General features: G+C 63.0%; 1 protein-coding gene across 1 annotated transcript in view; it reads right to left on the bottom strand.

Moving 5' to 3' along the window:
- Window positions 1-5,756: 5,756 nt before the first annotated feature.
- ZFPM1 (zinc finger protein, FOG family member 1) overlaps window positions 5,757-17,932 on the bottom strand; it is a 60,633-nt gene continuing 48,457 nt past the window's right edge. Inside the window, exons 5-10 of the mRNA XM_068992780.1 lie at window positions 13,392-13,494; window positions 11,652-11,861; window positions 8,234-8,467; window positions 7,942-8,037; window positions 7,712-7,858; window positions 5,757-7,551 (exon numbers count right to left, since the gene is read on the bottom strand). Of these exons, the coding sequence (XP_068848881.1) occupies window positions 5,783-7,551; window positions 7,712-7,858; window positions 7,942-8,037; window positions 8,234-8,467; window positions 11,652-11,861; window positions 13,392-13,494 (2,559 nt within the window). The 3' untranslated portion in view covers window positions 5,757-5,782. The remainder of the gene's footprint in view (window positions 7,552-7,711; window positions 7,859-7,941; window positions 8,038-8,233; window positions 8,468-11,651; window positions 11,862-13,391; window positions 13,495-17,932) is intronic.

Below are 17,932 nucleotides of genomic sequence, written 5' to 3'. Positions count from 1 at the left end.
GGGACTGAGCTCTGCCCACCGCAGGTTAGAGACGTGGCTCAGGGAACCCCTGGGGAGAGGGCTGAGCCTGGGCACGCCCAGGTCCAGACCTGATGCACAGGCTATGGGTGGTGGTCCTTCTCAGGGTCCAGGGGCTTGCTCTTCTGCCTGCCTGGGCCAGTCTGCCCTGCCGGCTGGCCCTGCTCCCTATGCGTCCTGTCCCCTTGGTGTGGCCTCTCCATCTCGAGGTCATCAGGTCAGCAGCACCTTGAGAAGCCCCTTCACCCTGGAGGGAAACAGGCAGAGGTTCTGGGGGTTAGGACGCAACAGCCTTGTAGGGAACAGGCTTCATTCCTCAGCATTCTTGGACAGATTGGCAGTCTCAGCTGTATTTCTTGCTGTGAGTCTGATCAGAGGGCTGATGATGGTAGAATCCTGAGAGCGGGACTCACTATAGGGAGGGCCAGAATCAGGCTCCAGGGAGCAGCATTGTCAGGGTATAGTGGGGACCAGACTCAAGCTTTAGTGAGACAGAGTCAGGGTTTAGTGGAGACTAGTGTCAGGGTTTATGAAAAGTAAAGTTAAGGTTTGTGAAGAGTAAAGTTAGGCTTTATTAACGACCAGATTCAGACTGTAGTGAGCACCAGAGTTAGGCTATAGTGAGGGCCAGAGTCAGGCTTTAGTGGGGAACAGAGTCAGGCTACAGTAAAAAGCAGCCTCAGGCTTAATTGAGGCCCAGATTCTGCCTTTAGTGAGGACCAGAGTCAGGCTTTCGTGAAGAGCAGTGTCAGGCTTTGTGAGGACCAGAGTCAGGCTATAGTGAGCAGCAGAGGGAGGCTGTAGTGAGGACCAGGGTCCAGTGCTAGTGAGAACCAGAATCAGGCTTTACTGGAGAAAAAAAAGGTGGACCTGGGAGTCACGAAGGGGCTGCTGGGATTCTTGAGTTTGGGGGTCCTCTGGGGCCTCCTCAGACTGCGGGGGGAACCAGGGCCATCGGGGGCTGTCACGGCCAGAGACACGACACACCGCCTGCCGGGGAGTCGGGCCTCTTCAGTGTCTCCCACTGGCTTCCTTGTGTCTGAGTGGCGACACCCCTGGCGGAGGACCGGGCGCCGTGTCTGCAGGGGAGGACCCCTACCGAGCCTGTGTGGCTGGTGCCCTGGAGTTTGGCTCTGCATCCTGAGGAGCCTTGTCGTGGAGCCTGGGGCCTCCTGGCAGCGGCCTTTGCTTTGATTCTCTCGGAGCTGGGTGGGGGTCCCTGGTGGGGGCCCGTCACCCCGGTGTGTCCCTCCAAAACTTGGTCCTCAGTCTCTGGGGGTCTTTTAAAGGCTCTGCATTTTGGAGCCCTTGGAAATACTGGCTGGTGGCCCCATCTCGGAGGTGATGAGCTGGTGTCGTGACACCTAGTTGGACTTGTCCCTGGCCTGCTGTGCAAAGTCCTGCACTATTCTGAATCTCCAGACATGTTTGAATCTTGAGTTTGTTTCTAATTCCCTGCTGTCATCCACTGATGTGACCTGACAAATTGTCATGCGGACGTCCCAGTGGCCACCTCCCTCTGCAGGTGCTGTGGTCAGCCTCCCTGGGAGGAGGCGGCCCCCACAACAGAGTAGCACAGGACCCTGGCCGCCCTCCGCCCCTTAACACAGCGTCTGGGCTGCCCATGTGGGCTTGAGTGTGTGTGGGGAGGGGCTTGTGCACCTCCTGGGTTTTTAGGGGCATGGGGAGCCAGTGCTCAGGCTGATGCTGTTGGGCCTTTAGGTCTCATGCCGCTGTGCGCCAGGCAGGCTGAGGGGACCCTGTGAGCCGAGGGCAGGCGGGGAGACGCCATCTGTCTCTCCCACAGGGTCAGGGCAGAGTGTGGCAGTGACAGCTGTGTGGCAGCAGAGGGGCTGCGGGCCCGGGCGCTCCCCGAGGGAGGGTCACACTGCAAGCGCAACATCAGAGAAGGATCCCTTCTCTGGATGCTGCTGGGGACCTCCCTCCACGACTGCCACTGGGCGTGGTTCCAACCTGTGAGCCCCTAGTGAACAGGACCCTGCAGAGTCCCAGTCACCTGCCCTTCTGAAGGGTGGAGGTCTAGGCCCGGCCCCTCCCGGCTACGTCCTGCACCAGCGGAAAGGCCCCTCTGTCCGTCCCCTCTTCTCCCACCTTTGGCCACCCCTCCACACGGAGCCAGTTTCACCTCCCGAGGCCAGTTGTGGCCAGACGACACTGCACACATGGTACCCGCAGTGTGTGGTCCACATTCAAGGCCACAAGGCCACAGGCCCTGCGGGTCGGCAGGGCAGTGCCTCACCTGTTGGGCTGGTCAGAGAGGTGCAAAGACTGAAGCACCTGCCCTGCAGGCATTTCTCAAACTTGCCAGAGAACAATCTGCTGGCAGCTGATCGGTGCTGATTCCCAGGCCCTGGCCTGTTCAGCAAGTCAGGGGCTCCACCGGCTTGGGTGATGGGATATGGCCATCCCAGAGAAGAGTGCTCTCGGGAACTAGGAGCTGTTCCAGAGAAACTCCCTCCTAAGTGGTCCATGGGGCGGCCGGGAGGCCCAGGGTCTCAGCTGCTGCCAGTGTGAGCCAGGCAAGGGCAAGCCGGCGAGCGAGGCTGGGCAGGGGGTGGGGGAAGCCCGGTTGTGGATGGCGGCCATGTGTGCACTAAGCTACAGGGTTCCCTGCACAAGCTTGAGTATGGCTGGCCGTCCTCCTGTGAGGACAGCGGTGGGGACGAGGCTGTGCCTCCAAGGATACTGCTGGGGCTCTGCCTGGGGCCCCCACCTCCTCCCATGCATCCTGACACGCAGGACCAAACCCTCAGGGCTGCTCCTGTGCTGGCCGGTCCCCTCTGTAGCTGCTTCCCCTTCTGTGGGGACCGTGCAGCTCTAGACTTGGGGCCGCGAGCTGTGCGCTGCCTGTTCCCCGTTCCCTTTGTGCTGGGACCTGCCGCCGCAGCCCACCCCTCAGGAGATGGGGCAGCCAGGCCAGCGGAGCTCCTGTCACCTGGCCTGCTGGCCCACGTAAATGAGTCGCTGCTGACCCCTGGTGCCAGGAACGTCTACACGCAGTGACTCCTGGTGCCAGGCTGTCCCCAGAGGTGTGCAGGCGGCACTGGCCCCGGGGTGCTCAGGGCTGTGGAGAGCAACGACCTGGCTGAGGTTTGCACACACGACTCTGGGTGGGCGGCCCAGTTAGGAGCTGAGGGTGGCCTGTGGCCTTGAACCTGGACCACATGCTGCGCATACCGTGTGTGCAGTGTCGTCTGGTCAGATCCGGCCTCGGGAGGTGAAACTGGCTGAGTGTGGAGGGTGGCCAAAGTTGGGAGAACACGGGATGGACAGGCAAGGCTGGCTTTGTGGAGGCTGTGAGGTGGGGGGCGTGCTGTTTTCCCTTGTGGTCCTTTCACTCCCCCAGCTGGTCTGATCATGTGCTCCTCCCTGAGGCCAGGTGCCCAGGAGGCAGTGGTCAAGGCAGGTGAGGCCAGTGGGGGCGGGGGAAAGAGGTAAGAAAATAAAACCAGGAGATCCCAAGAGTGACCGCCCTTCTGGGGAGAGGATCAGGTGTTAGGATGCAGGGTCAGGGAAGGTCTCTAAGCCGAATGACAGGAGCAGATGGGGAGGAGGGGTTGAAGCAGCGTGAGCAGGGCTTTGGGGGATGGCCTGGAGGCTACCTCTGTGCAGCATGAGCCCCAAAGGCCTGAAGCCAGGTGTGCCGCCATCTGGTCTCCCAGCCGCTTGTCCTGGCAGTGGAGGGCGGTGGGCGCTGGCAGGGGCAGTGGCCAGTCCATCAGATGGGGTTACAGTTGGAGGCACCCGTCCCTAGCAGCTGAAATGTTTGGAATTGGTGGCTGGGGGAGAACCGAGGCGACCTGGGGGCCAGAACGCGCAGAGGTGGGTTTGGTGGAATCACAGTTGCTTCGACAGTGAGGTGTGAGTAGATGAGGGTGCCGCTGCAGGTCTGTGCATGCGCAGGTGTGGAAAGAAGACGCAGGGGTGAGTTCAGTCTTGGATGAGTCAGGGCCCCCTTGAGGGCCACGTAGTGGGTGCACAGGTGAGGCCAAGGGGCATGGCTGGGCTGGAGAGAGGTAGGGTCATGGGAACTCACGTGCCCGCCCATGAGAGTAAATGGAGAGCTGTGAATGGGGGCGGGGTGTCCCTGAGCCCTCATAGTTGGGGGTTGTTCGGGAGCATCATGGCTCCTGGAGATTGGTGTCCCTGGGTGGCAGCTGACGGTGGCAAGTTCTCAGGGAGATGGGGCTGGCTCGAGGCAGGGTGTGGGCAATGGGGGGGGTTCTAGGAGGGTGGGTGGACCCAGCACTGGGGACCTTGGCTGGGCAGAGAGCTTGGCCTGGTCAGCAGTTCAGGCCTGGGGCAGGAGTCGGAGGTCGGCTCTGGGCCCTCAGGAGGGGCTCCAGGATCCTGCAGCATACCACACTCAATCTGTGGGCGTGGACCCTGAGGCCCTTTTCCGAGTGGTGCTGTCTTCGTGAAGTGAGGGGTGGGAGGTTGGAGGATGCTGACCCCGTCCTCCCGCTTTGAGCATCTGTGCTCATCAGCACACAGGGACATTCACCCTGCCTGAGGTTTAATGGCCTCTGCCTCACGTGGTCCCACTCAGAGGCAGAGACTCAAAGTCTGTGCAAATAAGGTGCTGGGCCTCCCCTTCCCCAGCCTGGGAGGGCAGGGGTGGGATGGTCTTCACAAGGGGGCATCTACCAGGAAGCTAGTTGGCTCCCCGGGGGCCCTGACCAGCAAGTCTGGTCACACCCTGGTACTTAGGGTCAGCCAAGAACAAGTGGGAGGGGGCTCTTCTTGTCCTGACACAGGCTCCTCAGCCTTCCACCATTGATGACTCGGTGGGATGGAACTTGCCTTGGGCAGGAGAGTGAGTCTGGGTATGTGGCAGGAAGACTTTCAGATATTTGGAGAGAACAGGCCAAAGGTCAGGCCTCACTTTTTTTTTTTTTTGCAGTAGGCTGCCAAGTATGTTGTATTTGAAAAAGACATTGTGTACCTCAAATCAAGGGACACCAGGCTGGAAGAAGCGTACAGACACCCAGCTGCCAAGTGCCAAAACCATGGCCGGACTCCTTGCTTGGGTTTGGGCCAGGTCATGGTCAGCCATGGTGCATGCAGCTCCCACAGCACCAGGACAGACTGGGAGTGGGGTGGCCCCAACCTCGTGCCCACTGCAGCCCCCACAGGTGTCTGCTGCCCCAGTCCAAGAGCTGGCTCCTCTCACGGAGCACTGTGGGCTCAGGGAGTCGGCTGCCCATCCCCCTTCTGCCCCCATCGGCCTTGGCAAGCACGGTGCTCCCATCCCTGGATGCCTCAGTGGCCTGTGACTGGACAGGTGGCATCCAGCAATCAGCACTGAGCAGGTGGAAGAGCTGTGAGCTGGCCAGGATGAAGCTCTTCTCTTTGGCATCTGGTGCCCAAACGAGAGCTTCTGGCTGGATCCTGGAGGGCAGCAGTGGGCCAAGAAGGCCAGCACCCGCTCTCCCCGTGCCCCAGGGGCCTGGAGCAGTGCCATCAGGCCCGACCCTGGGCGAGATCCAGCTCTTAAGGCCACTAACCATGTGATTCTGGCCTGCAATGGCCCGTGTGTACTCAGGTGTGGTGCTGGCCCTATGTGCACCCACCCAATAGGGCCCTCTGCTTACAGAGAACTAGGCTGCTCCACCACTGTGCTCAGCAAACTGAACTTCTTTATTAAGTGCCAAGGTCCAGGCGGGCGCTGCCCCCTGCAGCCCCTCTGCCGAGGCCTGTGCGTGATTTCCCGGGCCCCTGCAGGGCAGCAGCAGCCGGGCGCTCACTTGACGTGCTCGGCCGCGTGGGAGGAGCAGTAATACTTTTTGTGGGCGATGAAGGTGGACAGGCTGCTGAACCTGATGTTGCACAGGCGGCAGTACCTGTGGCTGCCGTTGGGCACGGGGGCCGGTGCTCCCTGACTGGGGGTCTGCACACCCTTGTCCGAATGCGAAGGGGGCGCCGGCACCGCCTCCGGGGACGCGGCTGGGGGCGGGCCGGGCCGGGGGCTGCTGGCAGGAGGCTCCTGCAGGTCCTGGCCGTTGAGGCCATCGCGGGGAGCGGCGGGCGAGGGCGTCCGGGCCTCCGCGCCGGGTCCGACTAGGGGCTTGCCCAGCAGCAGGCCGTGCGCCAAGCGGAAGTGCTCGATGAGGTCGCCGCGCACCACGCCGTTCGGGGGGCAGTAGGGGCAGACGACGGCAGGCGGGTCCTCGGGGGCCGCACGCAGGCGGCGCGGGGCGGCGGGGCACGAGAACTTTTTGTGCGCCAGGTAGGCCTCGAGGCTGTGGAAGCTCACGCGGCAAGCCGTGCACTCGTGGTAATCGGCCAGGGTCGCCAGGCCAGGCGCAGGGCCCGGGGTGGCTGCTGGAGCCTGGCGTCGCGGCTTCTTACTTAGGTCGATAGGGCCTTCGGTCGCGTCCGGGCCACTTCCGCCTCCACTTCCGCTTCCGGGCCGCGGCGATGCGGGCGGTGTGGGGGCGGGCCCGGGTGGTGTAGGGGCGGGGCCTGGCGCGGAGGGAGGGGCGGGTCCGGCCAGGGGCGGGGCAGGTCCGGCTGGGGGCGGGGCGGGCCCGGCCGCGTGCAATTCATAGAGCTTGCGGCGCCTGCGCGTGCGCACTGGTGGCGCCGAGGGCGCAGGTGTCCCGGCTGGTGCTGGGCGGCGCGGCGGCGGGTCGTGGCGCGAGGCGCAGTAGTAACGCTTGTGCACTGTGTAGGTCTCGTGGCGGCTGAAGCGGATGTTGCAGGCCTCGCACAGCGTCCGGCGGGGGTCGTCGTCCTCATCCGCCCCGCTGCCCGGGCTAGGGCTGCCCTCGCTGCCCCGGCCGCTCGCGTCAGCCTCTGCCTCGGGCGTGGCCGCGCTCCCCGCCTCGTCCTCGCGTGCCCCGGGGCCCGGCGACGAGCGCGGCGCCTCGGCCTCTGCGGATGGCGGGGCAGGGGTCACGCGAGGCGGGGCGGGGGCCGCCTTGGGCCGGCGGGCTGGGGGCGTGTCGTCGGGCGGCCGGCGGCCAGAGCAGTAGAGGCGCTTGTGCACGTAGAAGTTGTTCACATTGTTGAAGGTGATGTCGCACTCGAAGCACGTGGCGCCCTTGGGGGCCCCCGCGAAGAGGCCTGCCGGTGCGCCCACCCCCGCACCCGCTTGCAGCCGGCTGTGCACCAGCTCGGACATCTTGGCCAGGATCTCGGAGGCAGGTGGCGCCGCGGGCAGGTGCGGCAGGAACAGTGCGCTGGGCCCCGGGCTGGAGCCGGGCGTAGGGCTGGACAGCTCCGCTTTTACCCGCGCGGGGCTAGGGCTGGGTGGCGACGGCGTTCGTGAAGGGGCGAGGGGCCCTGGCTCTGCCTCGGGCTCCTCCGCTGCCTCCACCTTGATGCTCCTGGGGGCGGCTAGGGGCTCGCCGTCGCCCCCGTTCTGGGGACCCGCTCTAGCCTCTCCGTTGGTAGCCTCGGCCAGGGCCTTCCTGTCCACTCCTGGTGAGGGGGCGGGCGCCAGGCCTAGGTCGGCAGAGGCCAGGGGGCTGTGCAGTGCCGTGTGCTGCTGGAAGGCGGCCAGACTGTCTGTGGGGAGAGCCCAGGGGCCACCTGTCAGGGCTGGAGCAGGACCTGCCTGGGGCAGACCTGAAGCGGGGAGGGTGGGAAGGGAGAACCGGGCTAGGCAGACGTGGTACAGAACCGAGTCTGAAACCGCCACCCCTCTTCCTGGTTCCCAGGGGCTCACCTGCGGGGAGCTTGGCAGTGAGGTGGCCCGTCCCTGGTGAATAGATCTCAGCCTTAGAGCCTGGCTGGCAGACCATGTGGTTGGTCACCAGGTGGCTGTAGAGGATGTCCCTTGTGGTGGAGATGAAGCCGCAGCTGTGGCAGACTCCTGCAGGAGGGCTGTGGAGTCAGGGCCCTGGGCAGCTGGGCCCCACCAACCCTGACCACGGCCTCCAGCCCCACCCTGCTTACCGGTCAGCGTGTCTGTGTGCACCTTGAGGTGCCGCTCACAGTTGGCCTTGGTGGTGAAGGCAGACAGGCAGATGAGACACACGAAGGGGCGCTCCCCTGGAACACAGGTCTGGTGAGGGAGCCTCACTGGCCAAAGACCCCTAAGCTCTGCCTCCCAGGACCCTGGGGCCCGTGGGAGGCAGCAGGGAGTGGTAAAGAGGACCACCCAGACACACCCGTGGCTGGCATGCAGCCCCAGGACAGGCACGGTGAGCCTGGGTGGGAGGACATGGCGTTGGAAGGGGGTGCTCACCACTATGGCTACGCATGTGGATCTCCAGGGAGCTGGCGCTGGGGCAGCTTTTGCGGCACTGGGGGAAGGGGCAGACCCGCTCGTTGGGGTAGGTCTCCTTGGGTTTCTCATCCGAGGTGGCCACGGCAGGGGAGCCGGCACCCTGGCGGCTGGCACAGTAGTAGAGGAGGTGGGCTTGCAGGTTCCGCTCGCTACGGTACCAGATGCCACAGTCTTTGCAGGGAAAGACGTCTTCTGAGGGGACGAGAAGGCAGGGGAGAGTCGGGCCCAGCCTGAGGGGGTGCCCCGGCAGCAGTGTGGCCACCTCCCACCCAGGGCAGGCATGGCCCTCTGCAATATGAGGGCTGTGCCGCGGGGTCCTCCAGCTCGAGGGAGCGAGGCCTGTGACCTGGGCTGTGCCTTCTCAGGTGTCCGTTGATGAAGCTGTGTCCCCTTTCTGTGGATCTCCAGGATGCCATGGGGACACGTGGATGGGGTCCCCCAGGATGGCCCCTGCACTGCTTTCCAACAGTGAGCCCCGTAAGGAGACACTGGGGTCTCGTGGGTTCCCATGGAAGGAGTATGGTCGGTAGGGATGATAGGACATGGGGGACGGCCTGGAGCCGGGTGCCCGTGGAGGAGGAGACAGGTGGGTGGGCATCCAGGTGCACGTGTCCCCAAGCGCTGGGGGTGGGTGGAGGCCAGGAGCTGCGGGGGACGAAGAACGTCCAAGTCAAATACACCCCCAACCTGATGGCTCCATGTGTTACTGGTCAGACTTTGCTGACTCACCACACTTACCTGTGTGGGCTGCCTCTGCGTTTTTGGTTTATGGGAGTGTGGCCTGTGGGGGTGGACCTGCCAACTGGTGAGGATTTCTCTGATGGGCGCTTCAGCAGCCCTCAGGTTCCCAGAGATCCCTAAGGAGCGTCCTGTCGTTTCTGCCCTGCTCTGTGGCTGAACGAGGGAGGGGGAGGCTTTGTTCTGTGTCCTGACCTTGATGTGGGGTGGAGCCTGGGACCCCATCTTGGGGTTTTAACTTCTGTAGGTTAGGATGTGTTCCTCACTCCGCTGGTTGGCAGTTACTTAAGCAGTGGCTGCCTCCCCACCGCCCATGGATGCCGCCAAGTTCCCACCTTCTGCCTCCTTTAAACCAGTGCTCCCCAACCTGTTTGGCACCAGTGGCCAGCTTCACAGAAGACAGTTTTTCCACAGACGGGGGTGGAGTGGGGGTGGTTTGGGGATAATTCAAATGCATTACATTTATTGTGCACTGTATTTCTACTGTTAACATCACCTGCATCTCACATCATCAGGTGTTAGATCCCAGAGGGTGGGGAGCCCTGCTCTAAGGAATTTAGTACCTGTCTGTGGGGTGAGGTCGTCCCCTCATGCCCAGTATCTGCAGTTTTTCTGGCCCCAACCTTCCCACTGTGTTACCACTGGTTTTCAAGTTCCCTTTTATTTGGGGGCCTCAGGGCAGCTCTGTTCTCTTACCAGCGGAGGCCTGGAGCTGGGATCCAGATCTCTAGGGCCAGCAGTGGGCTTTTGGTATCTGCAAGCTCTGTGCTGGGGGACGGGGGGCTGGCTGTGGCACGGGGAGGGCATGGGAACCTTGGAGCCTCAGGTGAGCCCTAGCCCTGAAATAGCGAGGATGGTCACAGCCCCACTGACCCAGGGTGACCCGAGTCCTGGCTGGACGCAGCCCCGTGACCTGGACAGAAGCCTTGAGATGGGCATTAGCTCCACTCCTCTCACAGGTGAGAAAACAGAGGCTCCCAGTGCTGGAGTCTCAGGAATTAAACTGGGTCTGATTGACTTTGGAGCTCAGGGTCTGAGGGCCTTTCTAGACCACCAGCTGGAGACCCACTTGAGGCTGGGGTGGGGTTGGTGTAAACTTGATAGCGAGCCCACCATGGCCTCACAGATGAAACATCAAACTCAAGGGGAGGGAAACCGAGGCCCAGAGAGGCTGCGTCTGGGCTGGCTCGAGAGGAAGTCCTCCAGCACTGGGGCTCCTGGCAGGCCCCGCCTTGAACACAGAGGGGAGACAGGCCCTGCTGGGCAACGGATGCCATTTCCTGCCCTGGTGCAGTGGCCATCCTGGCCCCTTAGAGACCCTTCCATTCAGCCTCCCTCTTCCCTGAAACTTTGTTTAGATAAGACCCCTCTGTACTCACCACCGCCCTGAGCCCCCTGCAGGATCTGTTTTCCCTGGAGCAGTGGCCTTGCCCTGTCCGGTACAGTCCCTCCACGCAGGCTCTGGGCACGGGCCTCCTGCCTGTGCTTGTCCCCTCCCCTCTGGTGACGCCTGCCTCACTTGGCTGCAACTGTTTGGGTCATGGTGTCCGTTCCAGTGCCCACAGATCCTGTCTCTCCCTGGGGCCTCATCCCGCCCAGAGCTCCCCACTCTGACCACACCCTGAGTCCCAGCACATGTCCACTTAGTGCCCAACAGGCTGCTGGCTGGGCCTTCCTCCCTGCCTGCGATGGACGGACAGTGCACGGTCGCGCCGCTGCCTCCTCCCCCAGCAGGCCTTCGGGCTCCCGCTCCTCTCCAGCTTCCTCCTCGGCACCTCCACAGCTGCAGGCCACCGTCACATTTAACCTCAAGAAGAAGGCCACTCTCCTCCGCCTAACAGCCATGCAGTTGAGAGCTGCGCTGGACCCGACTTGGCGACTGCACAGACGCTGCTGCCTGAAAGCCCTCTGCTGCGGTCATTTCTCAGGAGGGACCCCAGCCCTCACATGGGACCACCCGCGGAATCTCGCTCTGGCCAGGGTCTTGCTGGGCCGCCTGCCTGGCTGCCCTCCCTGGTCTGCGGGTCTCCCAGGCACCCCGACTGAGGCAGCCCCGGCCAGTGCCCACGTCACTGCTTTTCTCCCATTGTGAACCTGCCCGTGGCCACCAGCCTCTGCCTTGGGAGTGGTGGTGGTTCCCTCAACACAGGCAGGGCCCCACTACTTGGTCTGGTGTGGACATCAGGCAAGGATTTGAGGAGTAAGCAAGTCCAGACCCTCTGCTGGTCGTGGGAGGGGTCCCTCTGCTCCAGCTGGTCTTATCGGTGGCTTTGTCCTAGGGGACACAGCTGTGTCCCTCGCAACTGGGAGGCAGGGGCTGGGCCAGCACGTAATTGGTGAGGGCAGGGCTACTGCTGGGCCTCCAGGGTGGGTGCATCAGAGACCCTACCCCAGCCCCACGAGGCTGCTCCGATTGCTGGCCAGGTAGGGGCTGCAGAATCTTTGTGTGCCAGACACGCCGGGTGAAAAGCCCCCTCATCCATGGGCTGCATCCTGGGGCTCTCCCCGAACCCCACTGTCAGGCCCCCGGAGCACATGCCCTCTGGTCAGCTAACAGACCAGGTGACTGGTCCTTGCAGATCTTAAGCTGGGCACCCCTTGCAGTCTAGAGGGGGGCGGGTGGCAGTGGGTTACTCACTGTTGACGACCGCGGTTGCGAGGATGGACGCCATGCCAGCCTGCTGGGGCAGGAGCTGGATGTCGGGGTGGGAGGGAGCTGGGCTCTCGGGCTCCGCCGGCTCCTTCTTCACAGGGTGGCTGGGGTTGCTGGGGGGCTTGGCCACCAGAAGCACTTTCAGCTGTCCACCTGCAGGCACTGGCCTGGTGAGCCTGCACCAGAGGGCTTCATCTGCGGGGGAGGGCAGCTGTGACGCGGCAGCTGGCAGCTCCAGGCCACGACGGCCGTGCCTCTGCAAAGACCTCCCTCACCACCCCAATCTTATCCTCCTGAGTGCCTCTGCATGGCCCCATCTTAAGACACCTCGTTCCGCACCCGGGCATGGGGGCCGGAGAGAAGCCACACCAGGTGGGCAGCTGTGGCCAGCTGGTTTCCATGGTGCCCCCTGCCTCCTTGGGGCTCCTGAGGGGTCCCCCAGGGTGTGCCTGCTCTTTGGGCCTCCTTGCGCAAGCCTGAGTGGGAGGGCCCTTTTCCAGGAGAGGGGAATTGAGTAGACCGGAGCAGCCGGGAGGGCTGGGTAGCCACTCACCAAGCCCTGGAAAGGCCTCACAGCTTGGCCGGCATGGCTGTTTCCGCAGCAGCCTGCAGGGGGCAGCCTCGGCTAACAGGACTTGGTCCAGCTCAGAAGCTGCCAGGAGCCTGCCTTCCCTAAGAGGCAAGGCCCCAGGCCACCTTATGAGAGCATTCAGCGCCCCAGGGACCCTTGTCCTACCTGGGCCGATGCGCCCTGCTAACCAGGCTGTTTCCCAGTCAGGTGTCCAGGCCCCTAGCTGGTAGCCTGGTGCCAACCCGGGCCCCTCCAGTGCTCTCTGGGCCCTTAAGGGTACCCTTAAGCAGGGAGGAGGGGTGGGGGGTCCTCTGGAGAGGGGTACATGTGGCCATGTTAGCCAGGCCCACGGGGTCAGAACAGGGCAGAGGGGAAGCTCAGATCCCTGGGTGCTGCTGGGGACCCCACATGGGGAGGGGCTCAGGTGGGTGCTGGAGCGGCAGCCCAGGCTGGCCCCCTCTTGCCCCAGGACACTTGATTCATTGTGCCCAGGCGATGGTGAAGAGGACGCCCCCAGAACATTCTACCAAAGTGGAGCCCCCAGTCGGGGAAGGAGGTGGGTTTCCTGTGGTCAGCAGGCACATGGCCCTTCCAAGTGGCCACGCTGTGGTGGATGGCCCTTGCTCGGGTGTAGAGCTTGTCACGAGCCTGTCCCCCCACCCACTCTGGGACCAGAGCCTCCATCTGTAATGGGAAGTCCCCTGCCTTGACACCCAGGTCGTCACACACTGGGAAGGCTGGTCTGGGCAGAGCCGGGCAGGCAGGGCCAGGACCAAGGGTGCCGAGGACCCAACCTGCCCCCCTCCCTCAAGGGCCACTCCTGGACGGCACAGGAGGGGCATGTGGGCAAGTGCTTTCCTTGTCCTCACAACAGAGGCCCCACATGGACCCGCCGGCCCCTGCCAGACCCGGCAGCCCACCAGGCCTGGATCCTCTGCTGCCCTGGTGGTCTCCCAGAGGTCCTGAGGGCAGTCCTGGCCTCACTGGGGGGCTGCTCCCCCATGCCTGGGCACACACCTGTCCAGCCCCAGACTGACATTGATGGGGGCATGGCAGCAGTGGCCCAGGCAGGCTGGTTTGCCTTTAAGGGCCGCCCCAGGAAGCGCACGACCCCCCTCCTCCGGAAGCCGTGAGGGAAGCGCTAGGATACCAACCCTTCCGGTAGATCTCCGCGTTGGCCTCGGCCTCGGCCAGGGGCTGGGGCAGCGTCCTCAGCCAGCAAGCCTCATCCTCCAGCAGCAGGGTCAGGGCCGGGCTCTGGGGGCAGGAAGAGGGGTCAGCAAGCACTCAGTCATGCTCCCGGACACAGCAGAGAGAGATGTAGGCCAGGGGCGTCTCCAGGGACCACGTGGGCAGAAGCCTGAGAGTCCACCCCATGGGTGTGCCAAGCACCATGCTGGCAACAGGCACTCTGCAGGGAGCCAGCGCCTTCCATGGGTCAGGCGCTGGGTTCACTGGGGAGCTGAGGCCCAGAGAGGTCGAGCAGCTCACCCAAGGTTGCACAGCGAGACCTCCATTCACTCCAGCCACCCCCTCCCGAGTGGGCTGCTACCCCAGGTGCAGGCTCCTGGTGCACAAGCCCCCGGAGTGAGCAGGGGACTGGCCTGGAGGAGGTGGCATTGTCCCTGTCCTCCCAGCCCCAGGGCATGCCAGCACACCTCTGTCCGGTCCATCCTGGGGCCGGCAGGTGGCGGACACGTGAGGAACCTCTTCCTGGGCCCAGCAGCCCCACGAGGTCCCTGGGCAGCAAGACATCCCCCTGCCTTGCCGCCTGAGCACCCAGCCTCCCTGCGGCTCCCTGAGCGTGGTCAGCCCCCGCCCCCACCTTGCTGGTAGCACCCTTCTCCTACCTCACAGGTGAGGGAAGGGAATGGGGGCAGCTCACTCCCCCAGTGGCCTGGCCTGAGAGTCTGGCCTTTGAAGTGCCCAGCGGGGAGCAGTGCAGTACAGAGCTTGCCCTGCTTGGCCCCAGGAGGTTGGGGTGACCACTGCCGCCCGTCAGGCCACAGCCCCAGGGCTGGGTGGGTTCTGGACTGCTCCTCTCCAGTGGGGTGGCCAAGCTCAGGCCCTGGGTGCCGTGTGCAAACTGTGTTGAGCTAACTGTAAGACCGTGTTATCTGCTGCCCCCTGGAAGGGGACGTTTGTGCACCCTGGGGCACCTGTGGCAGTTGGCCAGGATGCTATGTGGTGGGATGTCTGGGGCAAGTAGCACTTGGTGGGGGGCGGTCCTCTGATGGGTTGTGGGCACCACCATGCCTGGTCCCATGGCTTTACTAGGGTTTGCTTGCAGGGACCATGTGGGCTCCAGAGCTGGGTACCAGGATGCAGTCCAGACACCCTGACTGGGAGACTTGGGAGGGCGCTGGCCCTCAATGCACAGCGGCCTCACCACACCCCTCTGCACCTTGCCCTCATCCTGTGGTGGACTTGGGCAGCCCAGCCAGTGGACCAGCTGCACGGCTCAGTCCTAACAGTTGGCCGGTGGGTCACAGGAGTGGAGCTGGCCAGCACCATGCCCTCCTGCCTGGGCCCCAGCATCTCTGCAGAAAGGGCAATGCCCAGAGCCTGCATGCCCCCTCGACCGACCTTGTGCTGCCGCCTGCTCTTGGGGTGGGTCACGTCCCTCTCTGAGACTTGGTTTCCCCTGGGGCACTGGGCAGTCACCATCAGTGTGGAGCCCACCCTCACTTTGGACAACACCTGCCTGGCAAGTGAAGAACAGGAGCAGGGCCACCCTTGTGCCTTGGGGCCCAGGAGGCCACCAGGCCGTCAACTGCCAGATGTCAACTGGAGGCGATGGGCTCCACCAAGGAGCTGGCTTTTGAGGGCCAGCTGCAGAGCTGGGGATCTCCCCGCTGGGAGGTTTTGGCCGCCCATAGCTGGGGACAGGCTGGGGCCAAAGCGGAGCGGGTGCAGCAGTGAGTGGCCAGCGGCTCCTGCATCCTGGCTGGCCCAACTTGGGTCAGCAGCTCGCGGAGGCGGGGGCCTCTCCGAGTCTCTAATGAATATTAATAAGTGGAAGAGGGAGAAAAAAATTAATCTGCCTGATCCTCAGATGGGTGCTGCGGTAACGATATGAAATCTAATTATTCGTCCCAATATTTCTAAACCCTCAAACTGAGACTGACAGGCTCCCGGTCGGTTTAGTGCTTATCACTCCCGGGAGCGGCGTGTTCGCGGCATGATAAAAGCACAGCCCTGCTGACGCTGCAGAACCCCCGATTCTCCACGTCCGTCCACGCGGAGGGCAGGAGGCAGCGCCATGTTTCTGGGGGCTCTGTGCCTCCCGCCAGGAGCAGCCCCTTGCCTGGTGGCTGCCCTGGACTGGCTGGGCGCCCATGAGGGTGGGCGAGGGGCAGGGGACGTGGGGACCCCATGCCTGACTCCCAAGAGGGAGAGGGGCCAGGAGATCCAGGGTTAGGACCCTTCCCCCTCATTCCCTTGGCCCTTAATACTCTGGGGGAGCCTGGCCCCCACTTACATGGGCAAGGCTGAGCCCACCAGCTCTGGCCTCCCCTCCTGCACTTGGACCCTAGGGGTGCAGGCACCAGCACCCCGCCACAGTTCCAGGGAAGGGAGCACGCCTCCACCCACCCTGTCCCGGGAGCTGCAGCCTGCCCTCCACCCAGCCCTGGGCGGTGAGGACAGATTTCAGTCTCTGCCCTCCCTGCTGTGAAGGGGCAGACATGGTTCAAGCTGCTCTATTCTATCTTTTCTTCTCCCTCTCTGCCCCCACCCTAATTCCAGGCAGCCTTGGGACAGAGCCCTTTTCTCTGGTGGTTGAAGGTCCTGTGGGCAGCAGGGTGTGAGCCTGGCCCTTCTGCCAAAACGAGCAGAGACCAGCTACCTCCCCTCCTTGGGCATCCCAGGCTCACTGCTGAGCTTGGGTCTAGCTCGCTCTGGACAGGCTAGGTTCCCCACCCTGCCTTAGCCGTGGCGGTTGCTTGGTCCCTTCCTGCTCCAGCATAGCAGGCGGCCCCTTTAAATTCTCTGGGTGCATCTGAGAACCCTCCTTGTTCCCCCAACAAAGAGGTCAGTGTCTGGGTTCTGTGCCCGCTGATAACCATCAGAAACCCTATCTCTACCGCATCCGCTGTGACAGCCATATCTCAGGCTGTTCCCAAACCTGGCGTTGCGTCCGTGAAGTAGCATCCAGAGGTGGTGGGGTCTTGGCTCAGGGAGCCAGATGGCCGGTGGAAGGCCTCCCAAGGCACCACGGGCAGGCTCACAGGAGGTCAGGGGCACAGGCTGTGGTGGGCTCTGATCAGGCCTGCACCCCTGTCTTGTCAGTCTGTCCCACTCACCATTGCCAGAGGCATCCCCACCCAGGGGGCGGCTCAGGTGTGTCAGGCGAGAGAAGCACAAGGGACCCACTGTGTGCCATGCCCAGGCTGGGCATCTTCCCTTAGGGATCATTCCCTATGGCAACCGCAGGAAGAGGAGCCTCACCAGGAGGGCCTTGGTCTGGTGCGCTGCAGCACCCCACCCTCTGGCCAGTGCTCGTCCTGCTGAAAGTTTGGCTCTGCCCGGCCATGACCACTGATGACAGCCTTTGGGGGAGTTCCTGTGGGGAGAGCCGCTCAGAGCCTGTGGTGCCCGAAGGCCCAGCCCCGTCTGCGTGGAGCCAGCTGACCTCATGTCAGCCTCATGGGCCGGGGCTGCCTGCCCAGACCTGCCGCTCCTCCAGAGGGTCCCTCCTGCCTCTCACTGACGTCATGGTGGCCTTGCAGATAAAGTGGATGAGCTCTGGGAGGGCAGCTGGACAGATAGATGGATGGGCCAGGTTAGTGCAGGCCTGCTTCTTCATTCATCCATCCACCATCCATTTACCCTTTCACATATTTACATACTTACCTATCTATCCACTCACCCACCCATCCACCCATCTTCTACCTGCCCACAGATTCACCCACCTGTCCATTCTTCACTTGTCCATCCACCTTCCATTTATCCATCCACTACCCACTCATCCATCCACCATCCACCTGCCCATTCACCCGGCACTCAACCTTCCATCTGACATCTACCTGTACACGCATCCATCCATGTATCCATCCAGTGTCCACTCACCCTTCCATCCATCCTCGTCCATCTACTATCTTTCTCTATTATCCATCCATCTTCTGCCCATACATCCAGCACTTAACCTTCTGTCTAACATCTATCTGCCTGTACACGCATCCATCCAGTTATCTAGCCAGTATCCACTCACCCTCCCATCCATCCACCAACACCCTTCCATCCACCTCTGCCCACCATTCTACCATCCAGGTCATCTGTCTACCATCTGCCTGTCCACCTATCCATCCATCCCTCTACTTATCCTCCACTCTTCATCCTCTTACCCGTCTACATATGCACCCACCACCCATCCTGAACATTTCTTCTGCATCGGAGTACAAGTTTTACACTGCTGGGCCTCCAGCCCCTGGGTTTCCAGTGAAGGCCCTAGTTGCATCCTGGGGTATCTTGAGGTCCCACAGCGAACCAACTCTTGACTCCTAGCAGGCTCTGAGGACTGTGTGCTTTCCTCAGTCCCATCCCCAAGGCCTGGCGTGTGTGAGGACACCACCGTGCCTCCCCTCTGCTCTGCAGGCGGCCTAGGCCCAGGGTGATTGTGGGAAAGTGCTGCCACACCCCAGAGTTGCCCCTCTCCCACTTCGTCCTCCAAACAGCAAAGACAAGCTGCCTGGCG

This window comes from Capricornis sumatraensis, chromosome 20 (assembly GCF_032405125.1).
Source record: "Capricornis sumatraensis isolate serow.1 chromosome 20, serow.2, whole genome shotgun sequence".
NCBI classification, from domain to species: domain Eukaryota; kingdom Metazoa; phylum Chordata; class Mammalia; order Artiodactyla; family Bovidae; genus Capricornis; species Capricornis sumatraensis.
The sequence above is the reverse complement of the archived record's forward strand: the minus strand, read 5'-3'. Positions and strand labels throughout refer to the sequence as shown.